Here is a 27,680-nt window from a genome sequence, read left to right on the forward strand (position 1 = left end):
GCTATACTCTGTCGCATATCGTCTACTCAGAGGCGATCTCTGCTTAACATACAAGGCCATGTCAAACCCAGAGCTGTTGGACATGCTACACTTAAAGAAATCCCAATCCCTCAGAGCTACACGCTCCAGGGATCTAAACCTTGTCATCACAATAAACAAAACATGTTGGAGGGATAGGTTCCTGACCCAGAGACTCCCCAGACTCTGAAATAGATTGCCCATACATGTCAAGCAGAGTGCCTCTTTGGACCTCTTCAAGAGGAACCTTGACGATTGGATGGGAGAAAGGAAATTCACCCCAGGGATCACGTCAGTCACCCTGCTAGACAGGGGTCCAGGAAAGTAAATAATGTGGGAAGAAGTATTCAGGGAATTGTTATGGCTAGGCTTGTATAGGCCCTAGGGCTGATAGCCTAGTACTAACCTATGAACCTATGAACCACTAAAACAGCTGTTAACACATTATTCTACCAGTCGCCCCTTTTGCTCTTCTTATAAACATCTCCTCAGTATTAAAACAGCCAACAATACTGCTGGCAAAGCTCTATACTCCCATATCATAGCCAAAAAATGGAATAACCTCCCCACTAATAACCTCTACTACAACAAACACACAATTCAAAAAAATTCTCGAACCACATCTGAGGAAAACCTGGATCTGACATCTATTACATGACAGTCTCCTCTGACTTTCTTCTCCTTTCTCTTTACTACTCAAACTCTAGGCTCTCACTTTCTCATAGATCTAACTTTCCTCCTTATAATCTGGATGCTCAGGTTATAGTATTTTCCGTCTCTGTTCCTTAATAGAAGCAAAATGTAAAACGCTAATTGTATGTAACTGTTATTTAAAGAGTAGCATTATCTCTGTCAGGTCACTTGTACTTTATATATAACTCTTTATCAAAAGTCTTGGTCCTTTACCAATCACAGTTGAATCATTGTGAACAATTATCTGTATGTGTGTACTTATAATTGACCTGTTTTGTCATGTCTGCTTTACCTGTATCATAACTACTTTACTATATGTTAAGCTTTTCTCCCCGGGCATCCACTGAAAAAGGACCTGGTCCAGTGGGATTTTCCTAGTTAACAAATGTAAAATAAATAAATACAAATAAAATAAAAATAAGATTGAATCCAGATCTCAGCAGAATGTTACCAATGAACCACCATGCTGCCTAAAGGCACTCATATAGTTATTCTCATATAATTTCTTCCAGTGGCATGGCTAACTGTATTATCATACATATAGCCTATATTCCCAAAGTAGGCAGGTAAGTCATTGGCAACTGTTGTGTGAGATTTAAAGTAATCTCTGGTCTAAAAACTTGTGAGTGTAAGGCATATGTTCTAAGTATGACATAAGAAGGCTTGTGCCAAGTATCAGTCATTGTGTGGTTTCGCAGGGAACTCCACTATTTTAGCAATAATCCATGACTAGGTGTTAGTATTGTAGGATTTACCCATGTCTGGAGAGGTTTGATCACCAGGGCAAAGCCTGGGTGATTATAGAAAGCTAACCATGGGTAACCACTTCAAAACACGAAAAACTTATAACCAACAGATTGGTTCAGTTACAATAAAGGCTGTCTTCCCCAATAAATAGTTTGTTTCAGTTACAATCACCACCAAAGTTCCACCATGTAAAATGGTTCTTAAATAATCACCGCCAATAGCTCCACAAGGGAAATTCTTTTATTTTCAATAAAATACAGTTAAAAAGAAGCGATTTAGCACTTTTGTCTCCCACCGGAAACCTCTTCAGAATCAATTGACCTTGCTCAAATCATTCCTTTTATATAAATAACACACATCAATTAATTACAATTAAATTAAATACTATTAAATAATGAGGAGAAATAAAAGATCATTGGCTGGCCATACTAATCATTCTAATAAGCATTAAAAACATATTCTCCCATAGCAACGGAGAACAGAAATTGCTAAAACCTTTAGCCTGAAAGACTTTACATACAGAAAATGGTGGGTTTAATGATACTAAACTAAAGAAATACTATACAAAATACCCACATATCTTGGTTGATTCTTGGGACTTTTTACAAAAAATTGGTAAAGATCCCTATGGGGATGGAATTATGTTTATTACGGTTGATGTTCAGAACCTATTTTCTGTCATACCCCATTTGGAGGGTATGGATTGGTTTGAACAAATGGTATTAGAAATGAATTTGCTAACAGCTGATGAATTCAAACTGGTATTAGAAAGTATGGAATTAGTATTAAAAAACAATTATATATTCTTTCAGGGGGCTATTATCACCAAAAAGATGGAGTTGCAATGGGTTCGGCTTGTGCCCCTGTATACGCGAACATTATTATGTTATACTGGGAGAAACATTATTTATTTGAAAGTGAACTTTTTAAATTTGTGAAGAGTTACTATCGTTTCTTGGATGATATATTTATTTTATGGGATGGGCCAAATGAGTTTATTGATGAAATGATTTCTTTTATTAATAATAGCACTACTTTTTTAAGGTTTACACACGAAATTAACTTGCATGAAATAAATTATTTGGATATCAAATTACAGAAGAACTATAACACCAAGGAATACAAATTTAGTGTTTATAGAAAGAAACACTATTCCAACGCATACTTGCACTTTGATAGTGATCATCCTAGCTTACTAAAGAAGAATATAGTAAAGGGACAAATGATTAGGGTAGCTAGGAAGATTTTCTTAGTGAAGTCGACAAAGTACAAAGAATGTTCCAACAGAGAGGTTATCCCTTGAATTGACCCAATCTGTTAAAGAATATGTAATTGGGAAAAGGGATACCGATTTTGTGCCCTTACTAAGTAAGCAGAACAATACAATCAATACAGTAGTGGACAAGAATGGGAATAACTATCTGAACAAGAAGACAGCATTACCATACTTAACACTTACTTACTATAAGGGCATAGGATGGCTCACAAAATGCATCAACGAAACATGGGAGGTGTTCAGGACAATGTCCACCAGGGTTACTGTTTTTCAGAACACATTGACATACAGTTATAGAAGGAATCAAAATTTTAAAAATATTTTTGAGAGAAAGAGACATTCAGGGGTAGGTGAAGTTGTCTCTAATAGAATAGGTACCTTCAGATGTGGTAGATGCCCACAATGCCCCTTTATAGCTGATAAAAAAGAACTATGGATTCCGAGTTTAGGTATGAGATTGAAGGCAAGAAAGTATAGCAGTTGTTATACCAAGGGGGTGGTATATATTGCATTTTGCAAGTATTGTTGTGGATACTACATTGGCAAAACGAAACGACACTTGAGGAAGAGAATATATGAGCACATTAGGGACATCAACAGGAAAGATGTGAATAATGCCCTTTATAGACATTCTCTTACATGTGAGCAAGCCAATTTCAAGTTTTGGGTTTTAGAGGAAGTGGAACACTTTGAAAGAGGGGGTGACTGGGAGACTAGGTTAGAATACAGAGAAATGATTTAGCAGTTGAAAATGGATGCATGTTGTGGTAAGGGTTTGAATGACCATGTCTCCATTACACCAGCCCTAAAAATATTATCTGATGATCCAAAAAGATATAAAATTTAAGGTTGCTTTTACACAGAGGGGGTTATTCTCAAGGTTTTGGAACAATATTTTGTTCTTTAGTAATATGAAGTTATATTTCATAATTAGATAGTACAAGTTATATTTCACAATTATATAGTACAATTTTATATTCAATCGCTTGTATGTTTATATTTCTATTTCTATTTACATTTATATTTGTATTTATATTTATTTATATTTATATATACATTACATACATTTTTATATACAATTTAAAATTTCATATATATATATATATATATATATATATATATATATATATATATGTATCACTGATTTTTATTATTTATTATATTTATTATATATATACTTGGTGCAATATATGTTTTTTTAAAAAAATTGTTTATATATTTATATATATACATATATACTACTAACCTTTCACATATGTAATGATCAACACAACTAGGTCCAAAGTTTTATTACAGACTTATTTAACTTTGGAGTTTTACTGGCACTGTCTTATGTAGTACACTAGAACTATCCCCTAAGGTTTGTTTTTGAAGGGTTTTTTTCCTGTATTTTTTTCCTGTATTTGTGTCTTTGATCAGTGGTATTAATGCAAAAACCACCATTTTCTGTATGTAAAGTCTTTCAGGCTAAAGGTTTTAGCAATTTCTGTTCTCCGTTGCTGTGGGAGAATATGTTTTTAATGCTTATTAGAATGATTAGTATGGCCAGCCAATGATCTTTTATTTCTCCTCATTATTTAATAGTATTTAATTTAATTGTAATTAATTGATGTGTGTTATTTATATAAAAGGAATGATTTGAGCAAGGTCAATTGATTCTGAAGAGGTCTCCGGTGGGAGACAAAAGCGCTAAATTGTTTCTTTTTAACTGTATTTTATTGAAAATAAAAGAATTTCCCTTGTGGGGCTATTGGCGGTGATTATTTAAGAACCATTTTACATGGTGGAACTTTGGTGGTGATTGTAACTGAAACGAACAATTTATTGGGGAAGACAGCCTTTATTGTAACCGAACTAACCATGGGTAAGACAAAGGAGAGGATTATTGTTATTATTCTATGACATTATTCAAGAAAGAAATTTCTTACTGTTCTTAAATGATGTCATTGTATGATGTCACTTTAGTAATCTTCCACCTCCCCTGCTGGGTTCTAATGTACTGCGCTTGGGTATAATGTGTACGTCCACATGCCTGCACTGTACATCAGTACAGGAGAGGAAGAAAGCACTTGCATCTTACAAGTGTCTCTGCTGAGTGTTTGTGAATTTAAAATAATAATAAGAATACATGGACTTACAGCAGAGAAATTTCTAGAAAGAGAGTAGATTTTCTGTCTGCTGTCTCCTTAGTAGTCTATGATGTTTTTTAAATGTTACAGCAGTAGGGTTGTTTCAGCAGCAATAGAAGACGTCAGTGGCCATACTTGTTCTCCTGGAATATGTTTAATTTACAATGGGCATGTTGAGTACAGACAGCACAGACTCCTTGGAACTAGAATTGTGCCACTATAACATTTTTTATCATCTTCTTAGCCAGTTTTCTGCTTAAACTGCCCATCAAACTTTAATATTTTCAAAGGGCATCATCTATTTGTACATCTTGTTTAACAGTTTGATAGCTGTAGCTGTCAGATCTTCTGTCAAACCAGTCAGTCATGTTATGATAACCTCTGCAACTTTTTTTTAGTTTGCTTATTTCACTGCAAGTGTAGAAAGCAAAAAGACTACTTTAATTAAATGGTTATACCTTGTATGTCACAGCTCCACCCCAAAAGTACAATTATTTATTTATTTATTTATTTATTTTTTGCCAGGAATTGATTACTGTGCCTTAGGTACTCATGGCTGTGAACATGAATGTGTTAGCACTGAAAATTCATACATCTGCAGATGCCAAAGTGGGTACAGTCTTAATCCAGACAAAAGGACATGTAAAAGTAAGTTATTAAAAGTGTACAAATTACCTTTATTTTAGGAGACTGGAGTATCTGTTATTATTATTTTTTATTTGCATAATTCTTTGTTATCCCATAGGTCCTGATCATGTGCATTTAACTAAAATACTACTGTTGGATGAAAAGTGGACTTTTTCAGAAATAGAGTGTTGTGCTTCAAGCAACTACAGCTGTGAGCTGGAATAGGCTAAAGGTGAAGGCTGGCATTTGTCAATGACCATACACATTTTATTTAATTCAAACATGAAAACATCATGCAGTCAGACACTGGCAACAGATTTAAAATTCTTAATTTTTAACCAAAAACATACAGCCAGAGTGCAGATTGTTAAAAAAAAAGTTTCCATTTAAAACTCTAACATTATTCGAAGTTATACATGTACTCTGCTCTGTTCAAAACAAATTCTGAGCCGTAGAGTATCTTAATAGTAAATTGGACAAGATACATTTTTTTAAACTAGAAATACCCATTTACCTTGTTGGAACTTCAGTTACATTGTAAGAGTGAGTAATACTTCACTTATGCAGAATTTCATTTATTTAGTTAGTTTACTCTAGAAACCCTTGTGGTCAGTATCCATTTACAGAGTTCTTGTCATAACATAAAGCATTAAGTATATGCAATCAATGTTAAACATGAAAATAAATTAAAATATACTATAACTTAACACAAGCTCAACAAATATATGTTAATACAATGTAATGATATAAACCAACTATACCCCTATGAGGTCATAAGGATTGCTTTAACTTTTCTAAAAACTTAATTTGGTCACTGTGTAATAAATTAGGAAGGAAATGTGTTCTTTTTACATAAATATAGAAGTTCTGTTTAACCAAGCAGTGCCATATGTAATCCTCTGCAATTCATCTCATAAGCTGTTCTCTGCAGTTTGTTTGTGTTGTCCTAATGTGCCATGATATTGTAAGATTACAGGTGTAAGAGTGTACTAGTTTTGAAATAAAGATTGAAAATGTAGGTAGTCTCCTAAAGTGTTTTGCTAGCTTTAAAGTACTCGGTATCACAGCATCACTTACTAGTGAGCTTGTACGTACTCCTTACTGTAATAATGCACTGAAAGTGAGTTTGTCCACTGTCACATTTTACTTTATTTCATACCTTTTGCGTATTGCTAGTAAGGTTAATACCAGAAAAATATTAGAGCATCATAATCTGCTACATTTTTTGAAACTTGTGTCCTAGTTTCACATCCATTATTTACGTTGTTATATATTCAAAAATGCTGAAATACTAAAACTCTCTTTAATAGATCCCTTGTCTATCTAAAGTTACTGAAATAGTGGGAAATAAACTACTGTGTATCAGTTTATATGGTGCTTGTACTAAACCACTGTATTACTTTATTATTTACAATTTAATTCTCTTAAATCTAGGCCAGAGCTGTCAGCCAAGCCTGCAAGTGCAAACACTTCAAAAATTAAAGTGTAAATGTGACAGAAATAGCAAACTATGAAATCCACTATTAAAGTTGTAATACTTTTTTGCAAGGTGTGCAGTACCCTCAGACCTGAGTTACTTACTGTCAGATCTTTGTCCCTTGGGTTAGGGGGCATGCACAATAATACATTAATCTAAGAATTGGTATATATGATAACTTTTTTGCACTTTTTTTCTCAGTATCACAGATACAAGCACCCAATAACTCAGGAGATGCTGCCCAGGTCAGACTAGTAGTGGTGTACCCCTACATCACCTCACGTACAGCCCTTGTACCCTAAAACGCAATGTAGTTATAAGCCCCTGTTTACCCTAAGCATATTCCACACACACCTGTCCTAAAAGATGAAACACTCTTACCTTTTTCTTTGACTAGCTAGGGGTTAAAAGGCAAGTAGTCAAGATGGTGGACATGTACAGTATCTGAACAATTGTCTCACATAAATGTGACAAATACCCTTCTGGAATCGACTCAGACCCCCCCCCCCAAAAAAAAAAAAAATAATACCCTACCTCAAGAAAAGCCACATTTAAACAGTTACTTGTATATCTTCTATCTCTCAAAAATTGCACGTGCCAAATAAAAGTATCAAGCACACAAAATAATCATAAAACTGTACTGTCTAACCACTGCTATAGTAAAATTAACCATTCTAGTACTGGTATTTTTTACAAAACAAACCATTAGCAGCATACTGGTAAAACAACATTATAAACATAAATGAAAACCAAACATTTTCCCAGAAAAAAATACCAAAATATAGAATAACCAATTTACAAATGTGGTTTAGCTTTCCATTTTTATGGGTACTTTTCTCCATCTGTCTGCTGACCATTAAGTCTCGTACCACTGGATACCCATTTGTTCCACAGCTGGATCCACTGGGGTGAGAGCCATCCAGAAGGGGCCATCATATGACAAATATTGGGGTGATCTGGGATTTTTAGGTTTAGTGAGGGGGAGTGGAGTTTTAGGGCTACAGGGTGAGTACTCAGGTTAGAAACTAGGTGGGAGTTGTAGGGTTACATTTAGGGCTTTGGTAGTGAAGTACAGTTTAATAGGTTTGGGTTTTGGGAGGGCTTAGTAATTAAGTAAGATTGAGCTAATGAGACTTAGAACATTTGCCCCTTTGAGCAAGTGGCAGTGAGGAAGTGTGTCATGAGCTGCTAGCATGCGAACACTTAGTAGTAAACCCTGTTATTTTAAGCAAATGATGCAGTAGGACTTCAACCACACCATTAAAATACCAGCTAGAAAGCATAAACAGCAAAAGGAAAGCAAATTAGCCATAAAACCCTAAATTCTACTTTAAAGGTAACAAGAAGATAAACATGCAGTCTGTTCAACAAAATGTCATGCAAAAAGTGGTTAGCATTTTTGCCTTACACAGTCGATTCTCCGGTTTGGTTCCTTGCTGGGGTATTGTGTGCATGTGTGTATGTGTGTGTGTGTGTGTGTGTGTGTGTGTGTGTGTGTGTGTGTGTGTGTGTGTGTGCGTGTGTGTGTGTGTGCGTGTATGTGTGTGTTGTGGGGGGTTGCATGTTATCTTTTTGTCCATGTGTGTGTGCTTTCACTGAATATTCCAATTTCCACCCACATTTTCAAAAATATGCTGCCCTGGTAATTCTCAAAATGACTTAAAGGTTTATGTTCCATGTATTAGTGATAGTCTGTGTGTGTGTATATGGGGTGTATGCGAGTGCATCCTGTGATTAGCTGATGTCTTGTTCAATATTTGTTTGTCTTCCTTGTACCCACCGAATGTTGGGATATACCCCAGCTCTGAAGGGGTTAACACTGTGGATTCCCCAGTTTCCAAGAAATCTAAAAAACAGACCCATCCTTTAAACGCATTAGGAGGAGGGGTGGGAGAAAACATAGAAGGTACAAAGATAGATACAATCGAGGGTCTTCTACAAACATTTATGAGACGATAGATTGTAACATTTTGAACATTTCTAAAACTGTTTTACCATATGACCAAAAGAAACTTTTGAATAAAGGTTTGAATTTTGTTCCTGGGATTTTTATTAATGAATCGGACATAGTTAATGATATTAATGACTTTTGCCACAGGAGTAACCTCAAACTTTTGTTTGGGTCTAGATCAAACTCTCAAAGATCTAATGAATTCATATTTCATAAATCCAACTTTGTACCACCTATGAATCGCAATGTAGCTGTCTTTCAACAAGCAGTACTCAGGGATATACACTTTAAGTTAGATCAGTTTATTCCCTTGAAACACAATCTATCAATGAACAACGGGCATTGCAACAACTTAGGGACAACAAAAATATCATCATTACCCAGGCTGACAAGGGTGGGGCCATAGTTATCATGGACACGGATTATTATCTGGGGGAGGGAAATGGACAATTGTCCAACCCTTCCCATTATATGAAGATGCCTATTGACCCCACTCCAAATTTCAAGCGGGAAATTGATGATTTTTTGGATCTGGCTGTCTCAGAGGGTATCATATTGGATACAATGAAGACACATCTTACGGTCCAAGATCCACAGAAACAAACATTATATCTTTTGCCTAAGATACATAAATGCCTTAACAAACCTCCTGGAAGACCAATTGTATCTGGCATGGGTTCTTTGACTGAACCACTATCTGAGTTCCTTACATTATATCTCAAACCACTACTTGGCTTAATTTGTGCCAGAATACAGGAGACCACACAATTTTTACAAATAATTTCTGACAGCCAACTGGAACCTGACTTGCTACTCTGCACCCTGGATGTCAAGGCATTATACGCCAATATACCACACTGGGCTGGATTGGAAGCCCTTAAGTTTTGGTTGGACAAAGCCCAACTATATCTGGTAGGCTTTAACACACTTTTGGTCTGCATAGCTGAGCATGTTCTTAACAAAAATGTTTTTCATTTTCAGGGAGAATGTTACTGGCAGCTCAAAGGTACTGCTATGGGAGCATCTTTCGCTCCTATATATGCAGACCTGTTTATGGGATACATTGAGGAACATCTCATTTATGACTCCACACACAATCTATATCTTGAGGAACTTGACATTTGGTGTAGATATCTGGATGATTGTTGGTTGGTTTGGAGTTCGTATGAGGAATATTTGGCGGAATTCATATTGTATCTCAACCAGAACAAATGGGGCATTTAATTCACGTTAACTTGCGATAGGTCTGAAATTAATTTTTTGGATGTTACTATAACTCGGAATCCAGACGACACTTTACAAAGCAAAACTTTTCGCAAATATCCCCAGTATAATAGTCTATTACATGCAACGGTATGCACTCCAACCACATTATCGGAAACATACCCAAATCTCAATTCCTCAGGATTCGCAGAATTTGTTCCTCAGAAAATGACTATGAAAAATCCCAACAGGATCTGGTTAGTAGGTTTAGAGCTAGGGGCTACAATGAGCTGGACATCCAGGGTGCTCAACAAGTTGCCTCCAACTCAACTAGAACCTCACTTCGTACATATCATGACAAAACTCATACTGAACAGGATGAATCTATTTGGTTCATCACAACATTTGGATGAAATATTAACTTAATCAGGAATGTTATGTCCAAACATTGGAACATTCTTACTGCTAATGAGGAGCTTATACCTCTGATTGGTGATGTATGTAAGTATGGATATAGAAGAGGCAGGACACTTGGGTAATTTTTTTCACATTTTAAAAGGGTAAGCTTGGCTGGAGCTATACACCACCAATTAACCATGACAGGTGACAAATTATGGGATAGTTACAACTGTGGTCATTGCTCATCATGTCCATTCATTTTTACATCCAAACAGTTCACCAGCAAAAACACTGACAGGATTTTTGACATAACATTTTTCGGCAATTGTAATAGTGATCGGGTGGTGTACCTTGCAACATGTACATGTGGCTCATTTTATGTTGAACAAACATCACAACCACTTCATTTATGTATGCCTGAGCATCGTAGTGACATACGAACCAAGAGAGAGACCAATGCTCTATATAGACATTGTTTACACCACAACTCAGCCAGATTCCAGTTCACTATTATTGATAGAATTCTTGGTGACAGATCCAACAAGCAAGGATGGCACTCAGTCCTTACTAAAAAAGAGAAGTATTGGATCATTAAACTGGGTGCTTTGTTTTCACCTGGCTTGAATGACCATTTATAATATTATGTGTTTTATTTTTATTGTTTATTTTATTCTTCATTTATTACATTATATATTAATAATGTGGTTTTATTGCATAACTTTTCATTCTCTTTTCATTCTTTACACAGGAAACAATTTGAATGTTGGGAAGATCACTTTCGGAAGAATCCTATTGGATGGTTCATGTTTTATATATGTATATATATATATATATATATATATATATATATATATATATATATATATGGTTCCCTATCAGAAGCCTGAAACACTATAAGCCTGAAAATCAAAATCCTGAAAACTATAGACTGAAAATTCAAAATCCTGAAAGCCCAAAATCCTGAAAACACAAATAATGCTAATATGTCACTATAAAGACACTAATATCTACCAACTGACCCTAACCCTAACCCTAAACCTAAGGTCCGTCACTATCGCACACTCACCTGACCCGCGCCCTAACCCTAACTCACTTAAACCGCCCCTAACCCCAATATTTGTCACTATTGCATACATGCCTAACCTGCGCCCTAACCCTAACTCACTTAAACCGCCCCTAACCCTAACATAAAACCAACCGCACACTTACCTGAACCCAACGCATGACCCAACACCACAGGGCTAACAATAGCAAAGCCACAATGACGTCAGTATGTCCATTTTGTGTTTTCAGGATTTTGGGCTTTCAGGATTTTGAGTTTTCAGTCTATAGTTTTCAGGATTTTGATTTTCAGGCTTATAGTGTTTCAGGCTTCTGATAGGGAACTATATATATATATATATATATATATATATATATATATATATATATATATATATATATATATATATGTCACTTCACAGATGTAACTACTTTCATTCCCTCTGAGGAAAGCCCGTTGGCTGAAACCGGTCTGGGATGTTTATTATACTTTAATAAAATACTTATGTATTTAATTTATTAGTCTCATTTGGTGCTTTTCACTGTATTTGGTGCTGGCATTTTTTTGTCTACTTGTATCAGTTCCTGCCTTGCACCTGGTCCTACTTGCAGAGAGTTTTTTTCTGACATATACCCCAGCTCTCCCATAGGCCCCAGCTTCCCTACAATCTGAACTGAATAAGTTAAGTATGACATTATGATTATGTGAGTGAATGAAAGAATGAGTGAAAAACTAAATACTGAAAGAATGAATGAAAAAAATACTCAAATTACCTCTTATACCCAAAATACATAAGGATAGCAACAGAATGCATTACCATAAGAAAAGCATGTCTTCAACTTATTAATCAAAATGGGTATCTTCCCTTCACAGTGAAAAGAAAACAGCAGCCATTCCAAGGCAAAAAATGTTAATCCGTCTTGAACACTATTAACAAATCTGCAGACTGCCTGTACTAATAAAATCATTAAGACAAGTAATAACACCAGTAATAGCAAAACAGTTACAAGGCTGCTTGTAAAATATTCTGGCCAAACAGTACCATGGTCTCATTCCAGGCACTATATTCTTGCTGCTTACAGACAAAATAAACTAAATATGAACAAAGGACTCCTCAAGTGGCCCTTCTTCGCATATCTCAGCAGATCATTTCCTGCTTTAATTTATAAACAAATAGTTAATTTCCTAAACTTTTTTTGGCACAGCATTATTGAAATGGCCCAAAGTTTATTTGAACCAATACATTTCCAAGTTAAACTCTAATGAAGACTTGTGACTCCAGCACAACACTACCACAAACATGGGGAATTTATTATCAGTAGACAGAAATCTACACTGACATAATTACGTCTAGCATGGAGGCAGGACTGTGGGCAGGCATTAAGAAATAGCACTGCCCATGGATGATGGCTTGCCTTCACTCAACCCGTGTCATAGCTTGAAATGTAGTTATGCTTTAGCTACCAGGGAAATAACCGAGTCATTTCAGTGAGGAAGGGGCACGATGGTGATGGCAGGGAGGACCAAAAGAAAACCCTGTCCCACTAGAAAAAAAACGTAGTGGAGTACAACAATGACTTGTGGTTATGCCACTGTTGTCAGAATATGCAGAACTACCATGCCCATGTTAAATTCTATGGAAAAAACTTTATTTAACCAAGTGATTTGGCTAAACTGTCCATGAACAATGAAAACAAAGTGGAAGGAGACTTAGAGGTACTATTAAAATGACTGCAAGGAAGAAAATGACTTATAAATATTGTCTCCTCCCTCTCCCCCAGAAAAACTCCTTGCCTTTAATCTCATGTAAGCAGCAAAGCAAATCTGGATTGACATATAAAATATTAGGCTATATCACCCAGATCTGCTCTGAGTTACAGCACAAAGGCACGAAAATTACAGAACCAACTGATATTGCCAACAGCAGCAACACACCAGACAGCCAGTACTTTTCTTCTCCTTTAATGTGAAATGATCTGGTACCTCGGCAATTCGCCTTCAAGGATCACAATTCATTGCTGCACAATGTCAGCTTTTATAATAAATATTCAAACAATCAATCAATTTTCCAATAAATATCACAAAAGAAGAAACATTTAAAGTGACCTTGTAAATTATAATAAATGTCACGAATAAATACATGTTATAAAACAATACATTCTTTGTAAACTTATATACAAATAAATGCAATATTTAAAGATATTTGCAAAATTATTTCCAAATATTATTAATGATTGAACTCCATCAAATGCCCAATTCTAAATTTAGACCAAAAGGTTTTAAAGTGTTGAACTTCAGAATCATCCTAGTTTCCAGCTCTAATAGCTTATTAGAAACATTTTCACCACTATTAATAATAATAATGGGAGCTCCGAACGGAGCTCTGGTTTGGATGCTTTATCATTTTTGGAGATGGTGTCGGAGCGTGAAAAAAAGTATACTAACAATGATCCTTGGAACTTGGGGGGAAATACGGATGTAGATGGCCGGTTCGCTTTGTTAAATAAGCTAATGGCCAAAGAAGTTGCTCTTTATTTAGACACTAGATTGTTGGAGAAATATTTAAGCCTTAATGTTACCCCCAGAGGGCTACGGGTTGATAAATTGCCTGCCGCACCTTTTTCGGACGACGAGTCTGATTTGTTAGAAGAGTGGAAGCAAACTTCTCTTCAGTGTACTTTAGGCTGGCTCCGTACACTGGTAAAACGCAATAAAAGGTCTCATGATAAGCTCAAGCAAGAAATTTCAGTGTTGCAGAATGAACTCCTAGCTGAAGTCAACTATAGAGTTCAAATGGTTGACATTAATGAGAAAATAAGTAAATTGGAAGCTGACATTGTACTAAAAAAGCGTGGAAAACTAGTCCGGGACTTAAAGGACTATGATTCAGGTATCATTTTCAGCTGGCAGCGTGAACCTGTGCGTAATCGGTCCAGGGGGAGGAGCTGGACACGCAGCTCTAAGCGAAGGGACTTTTCAGCGTCTTCTTTTTCCTCCACGGAACAAAACTCTGCTGCTAAAAATGTTTCGTTTGCCAGGACTGTTGTAACCAACGAGGCTTCTAACAGGGATGTTTCTGAAGCTACCAATGAGGCTTCCAACTCCACCTTCACTGATAATGTGAATTTTCAAAACGACAATCGAAATAAGGGAAGAAATGGGAAGAATGGCCGTAAGGGGCGAGTCCGTTACAAGTGAAGGTTTGACAACAGAGATTTTGCATAGAACTCCCCAAAATGTATTTTCATTAGAATGCATTAATTTGTCTGATTTGTGTATGGATAATGATATGTTTAGTGTATTAAGCAAAGGGAGCAAATTTGTTCCAACATTTTTTCCCACTTTTGCTGATATTTATTTAGAAGTCAAGACATTCATTCGCAAACTTTTGTTGAGAGTATATTTCAAAAAATTTGTTAGTTTGAATGTTTTAAATGGAGATCATGATGAATGTTCTGAAGAAATTGAACTTGATGAGAGTTTAATGAATTTACCCATATATAATTATGAATACAATGAATGTGATTTTGATGAAAATAATGACTGTTCAGTTTGTTCTGAATTTGATATTGTTTCTAATGTGAATTATCTGACTGGTTATGGTAAGTTGGAGATGCCTAAATTTAAAAATGTTAAAAGTAATTTTACACCAGTCATTTCAGTCCCAGCTATTACAATCTTCCAGAAGGTGCTTCTTAAAGAAACGGAGGCATTATTCCTGGAATTTTGTAAAGAAAAAAACATTTCAATCTGAATAGAAAGGAATGGCAAGCCTTAAAAAGTCTCAAAGGCTTAAAAGATCAGTATATTTTCAAGTGTGCTGATAAGGGGGGTAATTGGGTTATTTTGAACAGACCTGACTATTGTAGGATGGTTTATAGACTACTTTCTAATGGTGAAGAATATCAAAAACTTGAAGGTGATCCCCTTAAAGCTTATAATGAAGGATTGTTATCTTTATTGGAAAGGGGAGAACGATTAGGATTTTTTTCACAAAGTGATGTCAAAAAGATGTATGTTAAAGATCCGACCACACCTATATTATATGCTTTACCTAAAGTCCACAAAGATCTGGTTGAGCCTCCTGGGAGGCCGATAGTTTCAGGGATAGGCTCCTTCATGGAGAATGTTAACATTTTTTTGGACTCTCAGTTAAAAGTTCATTTAAACAAGGTTAGTGCTCATATCAGTAATACTCAAGATTTGATTGATGTTATTTCCAAGATCAGTTGGAATAACGATTATTATTGGGTGACTATCGACGTCAAATCTTTGTACACCAATATTGACAAAAGGTGGGGACTTGAGGCTATTTACAATATATTAGGTGAGGGTCCTAGGACTAACTTTTTGATCACACTATTAGAATTTTGCTTAACCCATAACTACTTCATGTTCAATAATGAATATTTTTTACAAATCAAGGGAACAGCAATGGGAGCAGCTTTTGCTCCTGTGTATGCTGTTGTATATATGGATTTCTTTGAAAAGAGATTCTTATACCCCACTGAATTTTTTAAGCATAAGGTAGTTTTATACAAGCGCTTTATTGATGATCTAATTTTCATTTGTAAGGGGGACATGTATGAATTTTGTGACTTTTTTGAAATTCTGAACGATAATGAACATAATCTTTTATTTTCTTATGAAATGAATAGAAATGAAATAAATTATTTGGATCTAACTTTATTCATAAGAAATAATGTTGTTGAGTTCAGACCTTTTAGAAAGAGCACGTCAGTTAACATGTTTTTGCATGCTTCCAGCATGTATCCCCCTCACTTGCTGAAAGCTTTACCTTTTGGGGAATTTAAAAGAATTCATTCACATACCAGCATGGAGTGTGAGTTGGGTTATGAGTTAAATGACGTTTATCTGAGACTAATGGAAAGAGGGTATGAAAAAAAACAGTTGTTGGATGTTATGGATAAAGTGATGAATAAGAACAAGGACAGACATCCCATTAAGTTTAAATCGGATGTTTCTGGTCCCTTAAAAAAGGAAAGAAATGTGGAGGATATATTCTTTGTGACCAAGTACACAACTCTTTCTGAAAAATTAGTTTCTTTAATTAAAAGATTCTGGTACTTGGTCAGTGAGGATGAAAGTATAGGTGAATTTTTTCCATACCACATTACATTTTCGTTTAAAAAAGGAAAAAATTTAAAGGAAATACTAAATAACAACTGCTGTTATAAAAAAGTTCCCCAGGCCATTAGTGTAGGAACATTTAGATGTGGCTCTTGTAGTCTTTGTGATAGGGTTATTAATATTAATTCTATCAATAATATCAACCATACCCCTAGGCATTACTTTAATTGTAAATCTATTGGGGTTGTGTATGCTTTAACTTGTAGTTGTCACAACATTTGGTATATTGGACAAACGAAGAGAATGGTTAGAGTTAGGATTTTGGAACATTTGAGGAATGTTCGAAATTCGAATTTACTAAGTCCTGTAGCCAAGCATTTTTTTGAAATTCATGAGGGGAAAACTGACAGTTTAAAATATGGAGTTTTAGGGAAGCCTTTTATTAATAGTGGTGAAAATGTTTCTAATAAGCTATTAGAGCTGGAAACTAGGATGATTCTGAAGTTCAACACTTTAAAACCTTTTGGTCTAAATTTAGAATTGGGCATTTGATGGAGTTCAATCATTAATAATATTTGGAAATAATTTTGCAAATATCTTTAAATATTGCATTTATTTGTATATAAGTTTACGAAGAATGTATTGTTTTATAACATGTATTTATTCGTGACATTTATTATAATTTACAAGGTCACTTTAAATGTTTCTTCTTTTGTGATATTTATTGGAAAATTGATTAATTGATTGTTTGAATATTTATTATAAAAGCTGACATCGTGCAGCAATGAATTGTGATCCTTGAAGGCGAATTGCCGAGGTACCAGATCATTTCACATTAAAGGAGAAGAAAAGTACTGGCTGTCTGGTGTGTTGCTGCTATTTCGTTTTTCTGTTGCTGTGTTTGATATTGCCAACATCCTGGCAGATAGGTTCAGTGCTAACTTTACCCCCCTCTCACATCCTAAAGGGCCCATATCTATACAGGAAGAATGCAGAGCCCCTGTAATCACAAATACGCAGGTAAATGCTGCACTCTTTAAAGCCAAAAACACAGAATCCATGGGACTGGACAACATCCCAGGCTGCGTTTTACACAAACATCAGAACGAACTGGCTCCCCACTTAAGCTTGTGCCCACTGAATGGCGCACAGCAACAATTATCCCACTCCACAAAGGGGGAGCCACCACTGATCCCGGGAACTATCGACCTATTAGTCTGATGAGCCTGATCTGGAAGGCCATGGAACGTATCATCATGGAACTCATAAACAAAGATATTGGTAACCTCCAAACTCTGAATCCCATCCAATTCGGGTTTGTGAAAGGCAGATCATGCCTTCTGAACCTGATCGACTTCTTTGAGGCAATCACCAAAGCCGTAGATGAGGGTAAGGTGGTTCACACAGCCTATCTTGACCTCGCCAAGGCTTTTGACACCATCCCCCATTCTGGAATTATAGCTAAACTCACTAAACTAGGTATAAATCCCTACGTCACAAGATGGGTTGCCAACTGGCTCACTGACAGAACCCACACTGTAAAAGTTGCAGACTCCAAATCTGACCTCAAAGCAGTGACAAGTGGAGTACCACAGGGTTCCGTCCTGGGACCTCTCATGTTTGGCATCTACTTCTCTGAAGTACAGGCTAACACAGAAGGACTCTGGCTAATGAAGTTCGCAGATGACTGCAAACTAGGAGCTATAGTCAAGTCCCTAAATGATGTGGACATCCTACAGAAGGGCCTCGCTGAGACAGATGCCTGGTGTCAGCGCCATGGTCTCAAGCTCAATGCCAAAAAGTGCAGTGTTATCCCCTCTGGTAAAAACTCTGTACCTAAGAACTACCACATAGGCAGCAATCTACTTAACACCAAATGCATGATAAGAGACCTTGGGACCCAGGTGGACAGTAGTCTCTCCTTTGATAGTCACATCGCCACAGTAGTCAGGAAGTCCTAAGTGGCACACCTCTTCATAAAAGGGTTCTCATCCAGGAAAAAAGAGGTCATTGTTCCCCTCTACTTGACACTCATTAGACCCATTATAGAGTACAATGCCCCTTTTGGAATGTACCTCACAAGACATCTGCAGCAGCTGGAAAGGCCACAGAAGTACCTTACAAAGAGGATTACTGGCCTCAAACAAATACCCTACCCTACACTGACCACCTCAAAAAACTCCAGCTTTACTCCATAGCATATCGCCTACTCTGAGGTGATGTCTGCCTAAGATATAAAGCTATGTCAAATCCAGAGCTGTTGGACATGCTACACCTAAAGTAATCCCAATCCCTCCGAGCTACATGCTGTAGGGACCTAAACCTTGTCACCACAATAAACAGGACATGCTGGAGGGATAGATTCCTGTCCCAGAGACTTCCCATACTCTGGAACAGGCTACCCATCTATGTCAAGCAAAGTTCTTCATTAGCACTCTTCAAGAAAAATCTTGATTAGTGGATGGGAAATAGGAAATACACCCCTGGGATCACATCTGTGTCTCTGCTCGACAGTGGCGCAGGAAAATAACTTTCTTGGGTGGCATAAGGAGAGAACGTTGTTGGCTAGGGCTTACGTAGGCCCTTGGGCCAATAGCCTAGTACCTACCTATGAACCTATGAACCTACAGACAGACTATCCACCTGTGGTTTAATTTACATACATACAATTGCTTATGCCTATACTCTTGCATAACTTTGTATACTAGACATAAAAGGGGTTTTATATGTTTATGTATATTCATTTAATTTTGTAGAACAGAATTGTCTGACTGGCAAGAAAAGCCTGTCTTCAGTGGAGGCCTGGGGAGAAAACCTCCAAATAATGGGAATAAAAATGTATACAATAATGTTCTAATACCCTACCTAAAATCAAGTCATACATAGTATGTTATTGTCTGTGAAACTTTTACTCTACATTAATTGGATGTACATTGCTTAAAACTTTTATTAGATATTAATGTATGTACATTGATCTCTGCAAATGTTATATGCAATATTTTGACCATATGGCCTGAGTCATAATGTGAAATGGCCTTCAAACCTGCTCACTTACCAGTTACCAAATGAAAGATAAAAAAAAAATAAAGACATATACATACAGTAAGCCATAAGTGCAGTGACCAGCAGCTTGATATATTAATATTTCACTCTTTACATTTAACAAGAGTTAGATCCATGGTGGTAGTGCTGCGGTAGCATTGTCGCCTCGCAGTAAGACGCTGTCTGGTTCAATTCTCAGCTAGAGTGTCTTCTGCGTGGAGACATGCATGAATGGGCGTACCTTCGTTGAAGGTTGTGCATCAGGCCTGGCAAGCCAGTACATAAAAATCAACTGCCAATCATTAGCGGACCGGGAAAAGCCGAAAGACACAAACAAATTACAAGTTTCTGTGTTTGCCCATACCTTACTTGGATAGAAGGAAGTTTATTGGCCATTTTGGGCTAATTTCTATCGCTTTCATTTCCCTGCTATAAAACACGCATTTGCGTGGTTTTGCTTGCCGGGCAGCACTGGTTAGCTAGGGTATAACTATTCCCGGCTCCACAAAGTCTACTCTTCAAATTTTCCCTTGGAACTAGACAAACTTTCAACTTAAGCACTCAAACCATTCACTTCTCATCCCGGCACTTGCTCAAAACTCATAGCAAGCACTAATAAACCTTAGCACTAGACCCCCCTATACTGTAGAGAAGGACAAGGCTCTCTATTCAACCTTACCTGCCAATCAGTAAAACAGTTCACTGTACCTATCCAGGCATGTCCAAAGGGCAGTTTCAGTGTACTCTCTGGTCCAACTGGTAAATCTGGGCATTTTGAGGCAATGTTACAATTGCCTCATGTACACAGACAACCCTCTCCTCCTTCCACCAAACACTAATACATGACAGAGATGCAATTATACAGCCAAACTGTAGGCTAAGCTCTCTCAACCCAAGACTGGTCCAGGCAGTCAAGAGGAGAAGGGAATTACTTGCATCACACCACCAGTCTCATATAGACCTATGAAACCAGCACTAGCAAAAAACACACATAAATACATGAAAACATACTCAGAGGCTCTAAATAAAAATCTGTAAAAGCAACAGAGACCTCCAAAGCAGACATCCAAGGAACCTCCACCCCCCAACACAAACCATGAAACACATACTTCCCAAAACCAGTGTGCCACATAATCACAGCCCTTAAGGCAAAATAACATACCCCAACACACTAGTAATAGGTGACTCTATAGTCAGGCACACTGACATCCCACTCACTAGGCTGAACAAGAGAAGGTTGCTGTTAGCTGCCGGTCAGGTGCCAGGATCCGCCACATAACACAAGCACTCAGGTAACTCTAGAACAAGTACAAATATGACTCTGTAATTGTCCATGTTGGTGTGAATGACCTGAGCTGTACCTCAATGGACTACATGAAAAGAGACATGGAGTAGCTCTCTGATCACGTAGCCCAGGCTGGTATGACCCTGACCCTGAGTAGCATCCTGCCCTCACCAACAATGATACCACAGTACTGAGAAAAAATTATCAATTTCAACAATTAGCTAAGCTTCTGGTATCATTCAAAGGGGATCCAGTGTTTGTCAGCCTGGGATGACATGCTCGAAAAGCCACGCTGCTTCGCTAGACATGGCTTGCACCTGTCACCGTTAGGCTTTTGAATACTGGCTAAGGCTCTTTCCACCCCCATAGTGCATTTTTTAGGCAAGGCTCAAAAGACAAACCCACCACCATAAATAGCACAAGTAACACAAAACTGGGGTAATGCTACTCAATGCCAGAAGTCTAAGCCTCAAAATGCAAGCACTCGAGGCACTCCTCAGTATGGAGAAAATCGATATATGTGTAGCAACAGAAACCTGGTTTAAGGCACCAGAGAGCACCCCAGCACTATCAGGCTACAACTCATACAATAAATTTCGGCCACAAAACCCAGACCGAAATACAAAAGGTGGGGGAGTATCCATATTCATCAAAGATAACCACACCTCCAGGTTAGTGGCAGAGCACGATGCTTCAGAGATCATCCACATGCAACTAGCAACAGGCAAAACTGATATTCAAATTATAGCTTGCTACAGATCACCCACCATGTCCCAGGACCCCCACTCCGCATTCCTGGAAACACTGGAAAACATAAAGGTCCTACCATAGGTTCATAGGTAGATACTAGGCTATCTGCCCTAGGGCATTTATAAGCCTAGCCAGAGTGTATTTGGCTTCTGCCTCCCTATTAGATTAGCCTACTGTGCCTCTGTAAAGTAGGTCACAGAAGGTATCATTTTAAGATTAGTTTACTGTGCCTCTGTCTAGCAGAGACATAGAAGAGATCCCAGGGGTGAATTTGCGATTTCCCATCCACGTGTCCAGATTTCGCTTGAAGAGGGTCAGCGAGGGGCTATGTCTAACATGAATTGGGATTCTATTCCAGAGTGAGGGGAGCCTCTGGGAAATGAATCTGTCCCTCCAGCATGTCCTATTTATTTTTGTGCTGAGGTTTAGGTCCCTGGAGTGTGTAGCTCTAAGGGACTTGGATTTTTTGAGGTGGAGCATGTCCATTAATTCTGGGTTTGGCATGGCTTTGTACGTCAGGCATAGATCGCCTCTGAGTAGGCGGTAAGCAACTGAGTAGAGCCAGAGTTTCTTTAGTCGAGCTGCATAGGACATCTGTTTGTAGCCCATGATCCTCTTGGTGAGGTACTTTTCGGGTCTCTCCAGTTGCTGCAGGTGTCGGGTAAGGTACATCCCAAAAGGGGCATTGTATTCAATTATGGGCCTGATGAGTGACGAGTAGAGGGGTACAATGACCTCTCTTGATCTAGATGTGAACCCTTTCGTGATAAGGTGGGCTATATAGAATGTCTTTCTAACCACTTTGGCAACGTGATTATCAAAGGAGAGATTACTGTCTACGTTGGTCCCCAAATCTCTAATTACTTCTTCTGTACTTAATGGATTACCACCTACGTAGTAATTTGTGGGCACCTTGTTTTTCCCATAGAGGATGACTCTGCACTTTTTAGCATTTAGCTTGAGGCCGTGGCTCTGGCACCAAGCATCCGTCTCTGTGAGACCCTTTTGGAGGATGCTTGTGTCAGCTGGAGATTCGATTATGGCCCCCAGTTTGCAGTCATCTGCGAACTTTGTCAGCCATAATCCCCCATGTTAGCCTGAACCTCAGAGAAGTATATACCGAACAAGAGAGGTCCCAGAACTAAGCCCTGTGGGACACCACTTGTAACTGGTTTGGATTCGGACATTCTGACCATGTGGGTTCTATCTCTGAGCCAGTTTGCAACCCATCTTGTGATATAGGGGTTGATATTTAAGCTGGTAAGCTTATTTATGATGCCCGAGTGGGGTATTGTGTTGAAGGCTTTTGCGAGGACCAGGTAGGCTGTGTGGACTACCTTGCCCTCATCTATGGCTTTGGTAACTGTTTCAAAGAAATCAAATAGGTTTAAGAGGCAAGATCTTCCCTTAACAAAGCCGAAATGGGTAGGGTCCAGTGTCTGGAGGCTCCCAATGTCTTTCTTTATGAGTTCCATGATAATACGCTCCATAGCTTTACAGACCAGACTAGTCAGGCTTATGGGGCGATAGTTTCCGGGGTCCATTGTGGCACCACCTTTGTGGAGTGGGACCACTGTAGCTGTACACCATTCTTTGGGTACATATCGTGTAGTAAGGCTAAGTTTGAACAGTGACTTAATGTGAGGGTTCAGTTCTTCTTGGAGCTCATGTAAGACACAGCCTGGGACACCGTCCGGTCCCATAGATGCTGTTTTTTGCTTTGGAGAGGGCAGCTTTCACCTGTGCATCTGTGATGTCAGGGCGGTTACATTCAGTTGGGATAGGCATTTGCTCCTTTGGGAGGAAGGGGGGGAGAAGTTTGTGCTGAATCTGTCTGCCAGGATGTTGGCTATGTCTGTAGGTTCGGTATATTTTGTACCATTATGCAACAATTCAGAGCATATCTGGGAGTTCCGCCCATGTTCCTGACATAACTAAAGAAGGCCTTGTGATTATCTTTAGTGTCTAGGGCAATTTTTCTTTCGAAACTGGCCTTTGATGATTTTATGAGGGATCGAAGTTTCTTGCTAGTACTGATCAGAGATGCCGTCCCTTTTTGGGATTTTGCTCTGTCATGTAGTAGCTTCCTCCTTCTATTGTATAGCTTATTTACGGCCGGGGTCCACCAGACCAGTCTCCTGTTTTTGGAGGAGTGAGTCTTGGTTTTATTTGGGATAGCATGATCCATGCATTCCTGCAGGTGCTCATAGAATGCATTTGTAAAGGATTCTGCGGATTGGGCTGTATTATCCTCTGGTCCAGGGGCTTTGAAGGATTCCACCTCAGTCTTGAGAAGTGCAAAGTTGGCTTTTGAGAAATTCTTTACAGTGATTTCCTTGGCTGGAGGTGGGGACGGGATATGGATGTCCAGGGAAATTTATTTATGGTCTGATCTTACCAATGAGGGGTTTACCTCTGGTGTGGAACATAGAGTCCCCATGTTGGTGATGACCAGGTCCAATATGTTGTTCCCTCTTGTGGGAGTGGTGACCAGTTGTTCCATTGCGTTAGAGTTTATAAATTCAAGGAACCATTGGGAGAGGGTGTTTGGGCTTGAGTAGTTTTCCCAGTCAATGTTTGGGTAGTTGAAGTCACCCAATAACATAATGTTTGGAGAAACCTTCATATTCTCCAGTGTTCTCAGGAATGCCAAGTGGGGTTCCTGTAATAGGGAGGGTGTTCTGTAGCAGGCTACAAACTGAAAGGCAGTTTTGCCCACTGTTAGTTGCACATGGATGGTTTCCAATGCTTCGCACAGTGCCACTAACCTGGAGGTGTAGGTATCTTTGATGAATATAGATACTCCCCCTCCTTTTGTGCTTCGGTCCGAGTTTTGGGGCCGAAACGCATGGTATGAGTTATAACCTGGTAGTGCTGGGGTGCTCTCAGGAGCCTTGAACCAGGTTTCTGTTACTGCACAGACATCGATTTTCTCCATACTGAGGAGAGCCTCGAGTGTGGGCATCTTGAGGTTTAGACTTCTGGCATTAAGTAGCATTACCTTTAGATGTTCTTCATCTCACATTGCTGCAGTCCTTACATATGGGTAGTCCGCTGTCCTCGGTCGGCCCGAATACCAAAGTATTAGGCTGACGCCGGTCAAGGCGCTTAAAACTGACATCAGGACGTCAGGATACAAAAGCGCATGACCGACGTCATTTCCTCAGTCTTTTTTGCCGCATGGTCCGATGCAGAAGCAGCGTTGCAAGTGCCGTTCGGCGTTCTGAAATTTTTCGAATTCGGAGTTTCAGACCGAATCCAAGTTGGCTAAGTACCCTGTTGGGGAATATTTTGGTTTTTTCTTGCCTCAGTGTTTTACCGGATGTCAGAAAAAGTGAATAACTGTATTTCTTGTGGGAAACAGATACCGCATAGGGATTATCATTCTTTGTGTATTCCTTGTTTGGGGCCTGAGCACGACGTTGTTGGGTGTCGCTTTTGTGCTAGGTTCAATAAACGCACTATTAAGCGAAGGTTAGATTGTGCTAGGCTGGTCTTTGGGAAGCGGTGCAATTATAATATGCCGACGGATTCTCCGGCGCCCGCTTCTGCTAAGAAGCGCAAAGACAAAGCAGTTAAACCCAGGCAAGATGAGTCGTCCATTCCGGACGCCGGTTCTTTAGAGGCTTCAGTGGAACCGTGGTTCCGACGGAGACTTCTCTGGAGTCTCAGGGGAGACTTTGATTTTGCAGGAGGTGGTCTCTCAGGAGGCAGGTCAGGCTGAAGGGGCTTCTGTTACTGTACTCCCTCCCTTCCTAGGGTGGTTAGGCCTTCTCCTTCTGTTTCCAAGGCTTCTCCCAGAGGCAGGCCAGTTTTAGCTTCTGTTGGTGTCACTCCTAGTTCAGCAGGGTCTATGCCTAAGAAGCACATGCTTAAAATGGCAGAAGAATTGATTACTCTGATTAGAGGTTCTTTGCCCCCTCCTGATAAGAGGCCTAGGGTGGAGCCAGAGTTGGGAAGTTTTGAGCAGGCTTCAGATGTTTCAGAGTCTTCAGCTGAAGACTTGCAGGAGTACTCTCCTTATTCTGATTCTGATGCAGATGATTCCACTCCTTCTGCTTCTCCTCCAGAGGATTTTTCTTTCTCAGAGACACTTCATTCTATGAGGGAACATTTTAAGTGGGAAGGTCAGGACTTCTCTGATTCTAGGAAAAGGCTTAGGGAGTTTTTGCTGTTACCCCAGCATAGGCCCTTGGCTATACCCCTGTTCTGGATGTTGTGGAAGATGTGTTTGCAGAGGCTTCACTTAATCCTGATTCTCTGCCTCCTGCTCCTGTTAAACCGGATAGGTATTACAGGGTGCCTGAGGCTCATAAATATCTTTATAAGAGTCCTAGGGCGGACCCAGAAACTATTAGTCAGGGACCTAAGGGTGTCAAGGCCTCTGTTGTAAAAAATCCGGTTCCTCTAGATAAAGAAGCCAGAGCTTTGGATAGATGGGGAAAGAAGGTCTATACATCTTCTACCTTAGCTATGAGGGCTTTGAATTGCCAGTTTCATATGTTGAAATATCAAAACTTTCTTCTTTCTCAATTGAGGTCTAAGGTGGATGCTCTGGCGGAAAGCATTGAGTGTAAAGAATTACAAGATTTGGTGCATGTCTCTGAACAGGTGGGTAAGCATTTATTACAGTGTGGTTTTGATGCTGTGCAGGCCTCGTCTAGGGTGGCTGCCACTGGCTCAGTTCTTCGCAGGCACGCCTGGCTGAAGGATCAGAATTTATCTGACCATGGTAAGACAAGGATTTTGGATGCTCCTTTGCAGTCTGATGTGTTGTTTGGTTCACCTGTGGAGTCAGTCTTGAAGAAAATGGAAGACAAGGCTAAGTCTATGCAGGCTGTTAAAGATTTTTTGCAAGTTCAGCCTCCGAAGTTTAGTAGGAATTGGCCTGCTAAGGGGTGGACGTATCCTTCTTATGATTCTCAGTCTAGGGGTAGATATAGACGTGGTAGGGGCAGAGCTCAGAGTTCTTTCAGGCCTAGAACAGGGAGTTCACCTGCACAATCTTCAGGTGAGGGCAGGGGCCAGTCCTTTCGTAAACAGGCCCAATGACCTATTTTTCAGCTGCCAGATCCTTCTTGCCTGGCAGCACCTTTGGGAGGAAGGTTAGCACTCTTCAAGGAAAATTGGATGTTGATTACCCAAGACAACTGGGTATTGGATATCATACACCAGGGTTACAAGTTTTATTTCCATACCTTGCCTCCTTTCAAAGGCATGCCGGACATTCCTCCTCAGCAAAGACTAGAGGCTCGCAAACAAATTTCTCTACTACTTCAAATAGGGGCCATACAACCGGTCCCTCTGCCAGAAGTGGGCCTAGGATTTTATTCTCGCCTGTTTCTAGTACCAAAGAAAGGAAACACGTGGAGACCAGTTTTGGATTTATCTATCCTCAACACATATCTGGACATTCCCAAGTTCAAAATGTTGACGTTACAACAGCTTTTACCTCTGCTGGGCAAAGATCACTGGATGGTGACTCTGGATCTCAAGGAGGCTTACCTTCATGTTCCTATCAGGCCCAGTTGCAGGAAGTATCTGCGTTTTCGGGCTGGGACTTCACATTATCAGTTCTCTGCATTGCCCTTTGGCTTATCTACTGCCCAGAGTGTTCACGAAGGTTCTGGCTCCAGTGGTAGCTTTCTTCAGGCTAAGAGGAATACAGATCTATCCTTATTTGGACGATTGCCTGATTCTGGCCCAAGAAAAGGACGAACTTCTTCATCATTTACAGTATGTGATGGCAGTGTTAAGATGCCTGGGGTATTCTGTGAACGAAATAAAGTCCAGTCTAGTACCCTCTCAGGACATGTGCTTTCTGGGTGTGAGACTGAATACAGCATCCCAGATGGCCTTTTTAACCCCGGACAAACAAAAGAATCTTTCTCTTTACTTCCACCAGTTGTCTCGTCAGTCCAGGCTGACTGCAAGGACAGTCCTTCAAGCC

General features: G+C 39.0%; 1 protein-coding gene across 1 annotated transcript in view; it reads left to right on the plus strand.

Moving 5' to 3' along the window:
- MATN2 (matrilin 2) overlaps window positions 1–27,680 on the plus strand; it is a 658,816-nt gene that overhangs the window by 217,496 nt on the left and 413,640 nt on the right. Inside the window, exon 5 of the mRNA XM_044065933.1 lies at window positions 5,389–5,511. Coding sequence (XP_043921868.1) covers window positions 5,389–5,511 — 123 coding nt within the window. The remainder of the gene's footprint in view (window positions 1–5,388; window positions 5,512–27,680) is intronic.

This window comes from Protopterus annectens, chromosome 3.part0, assembly GCF_019279795.1.
Source record: "Protopterus annectens isolate FY-2018-M chromosome 3.part0, PAN1.0, whole genome shotgun sequence".
Lineage (NCBI taxonomy): Eukaryota > Metazoa > Chordata > Ceratodontiformes > Protopteridae > Protopterus > Protopterus annectens.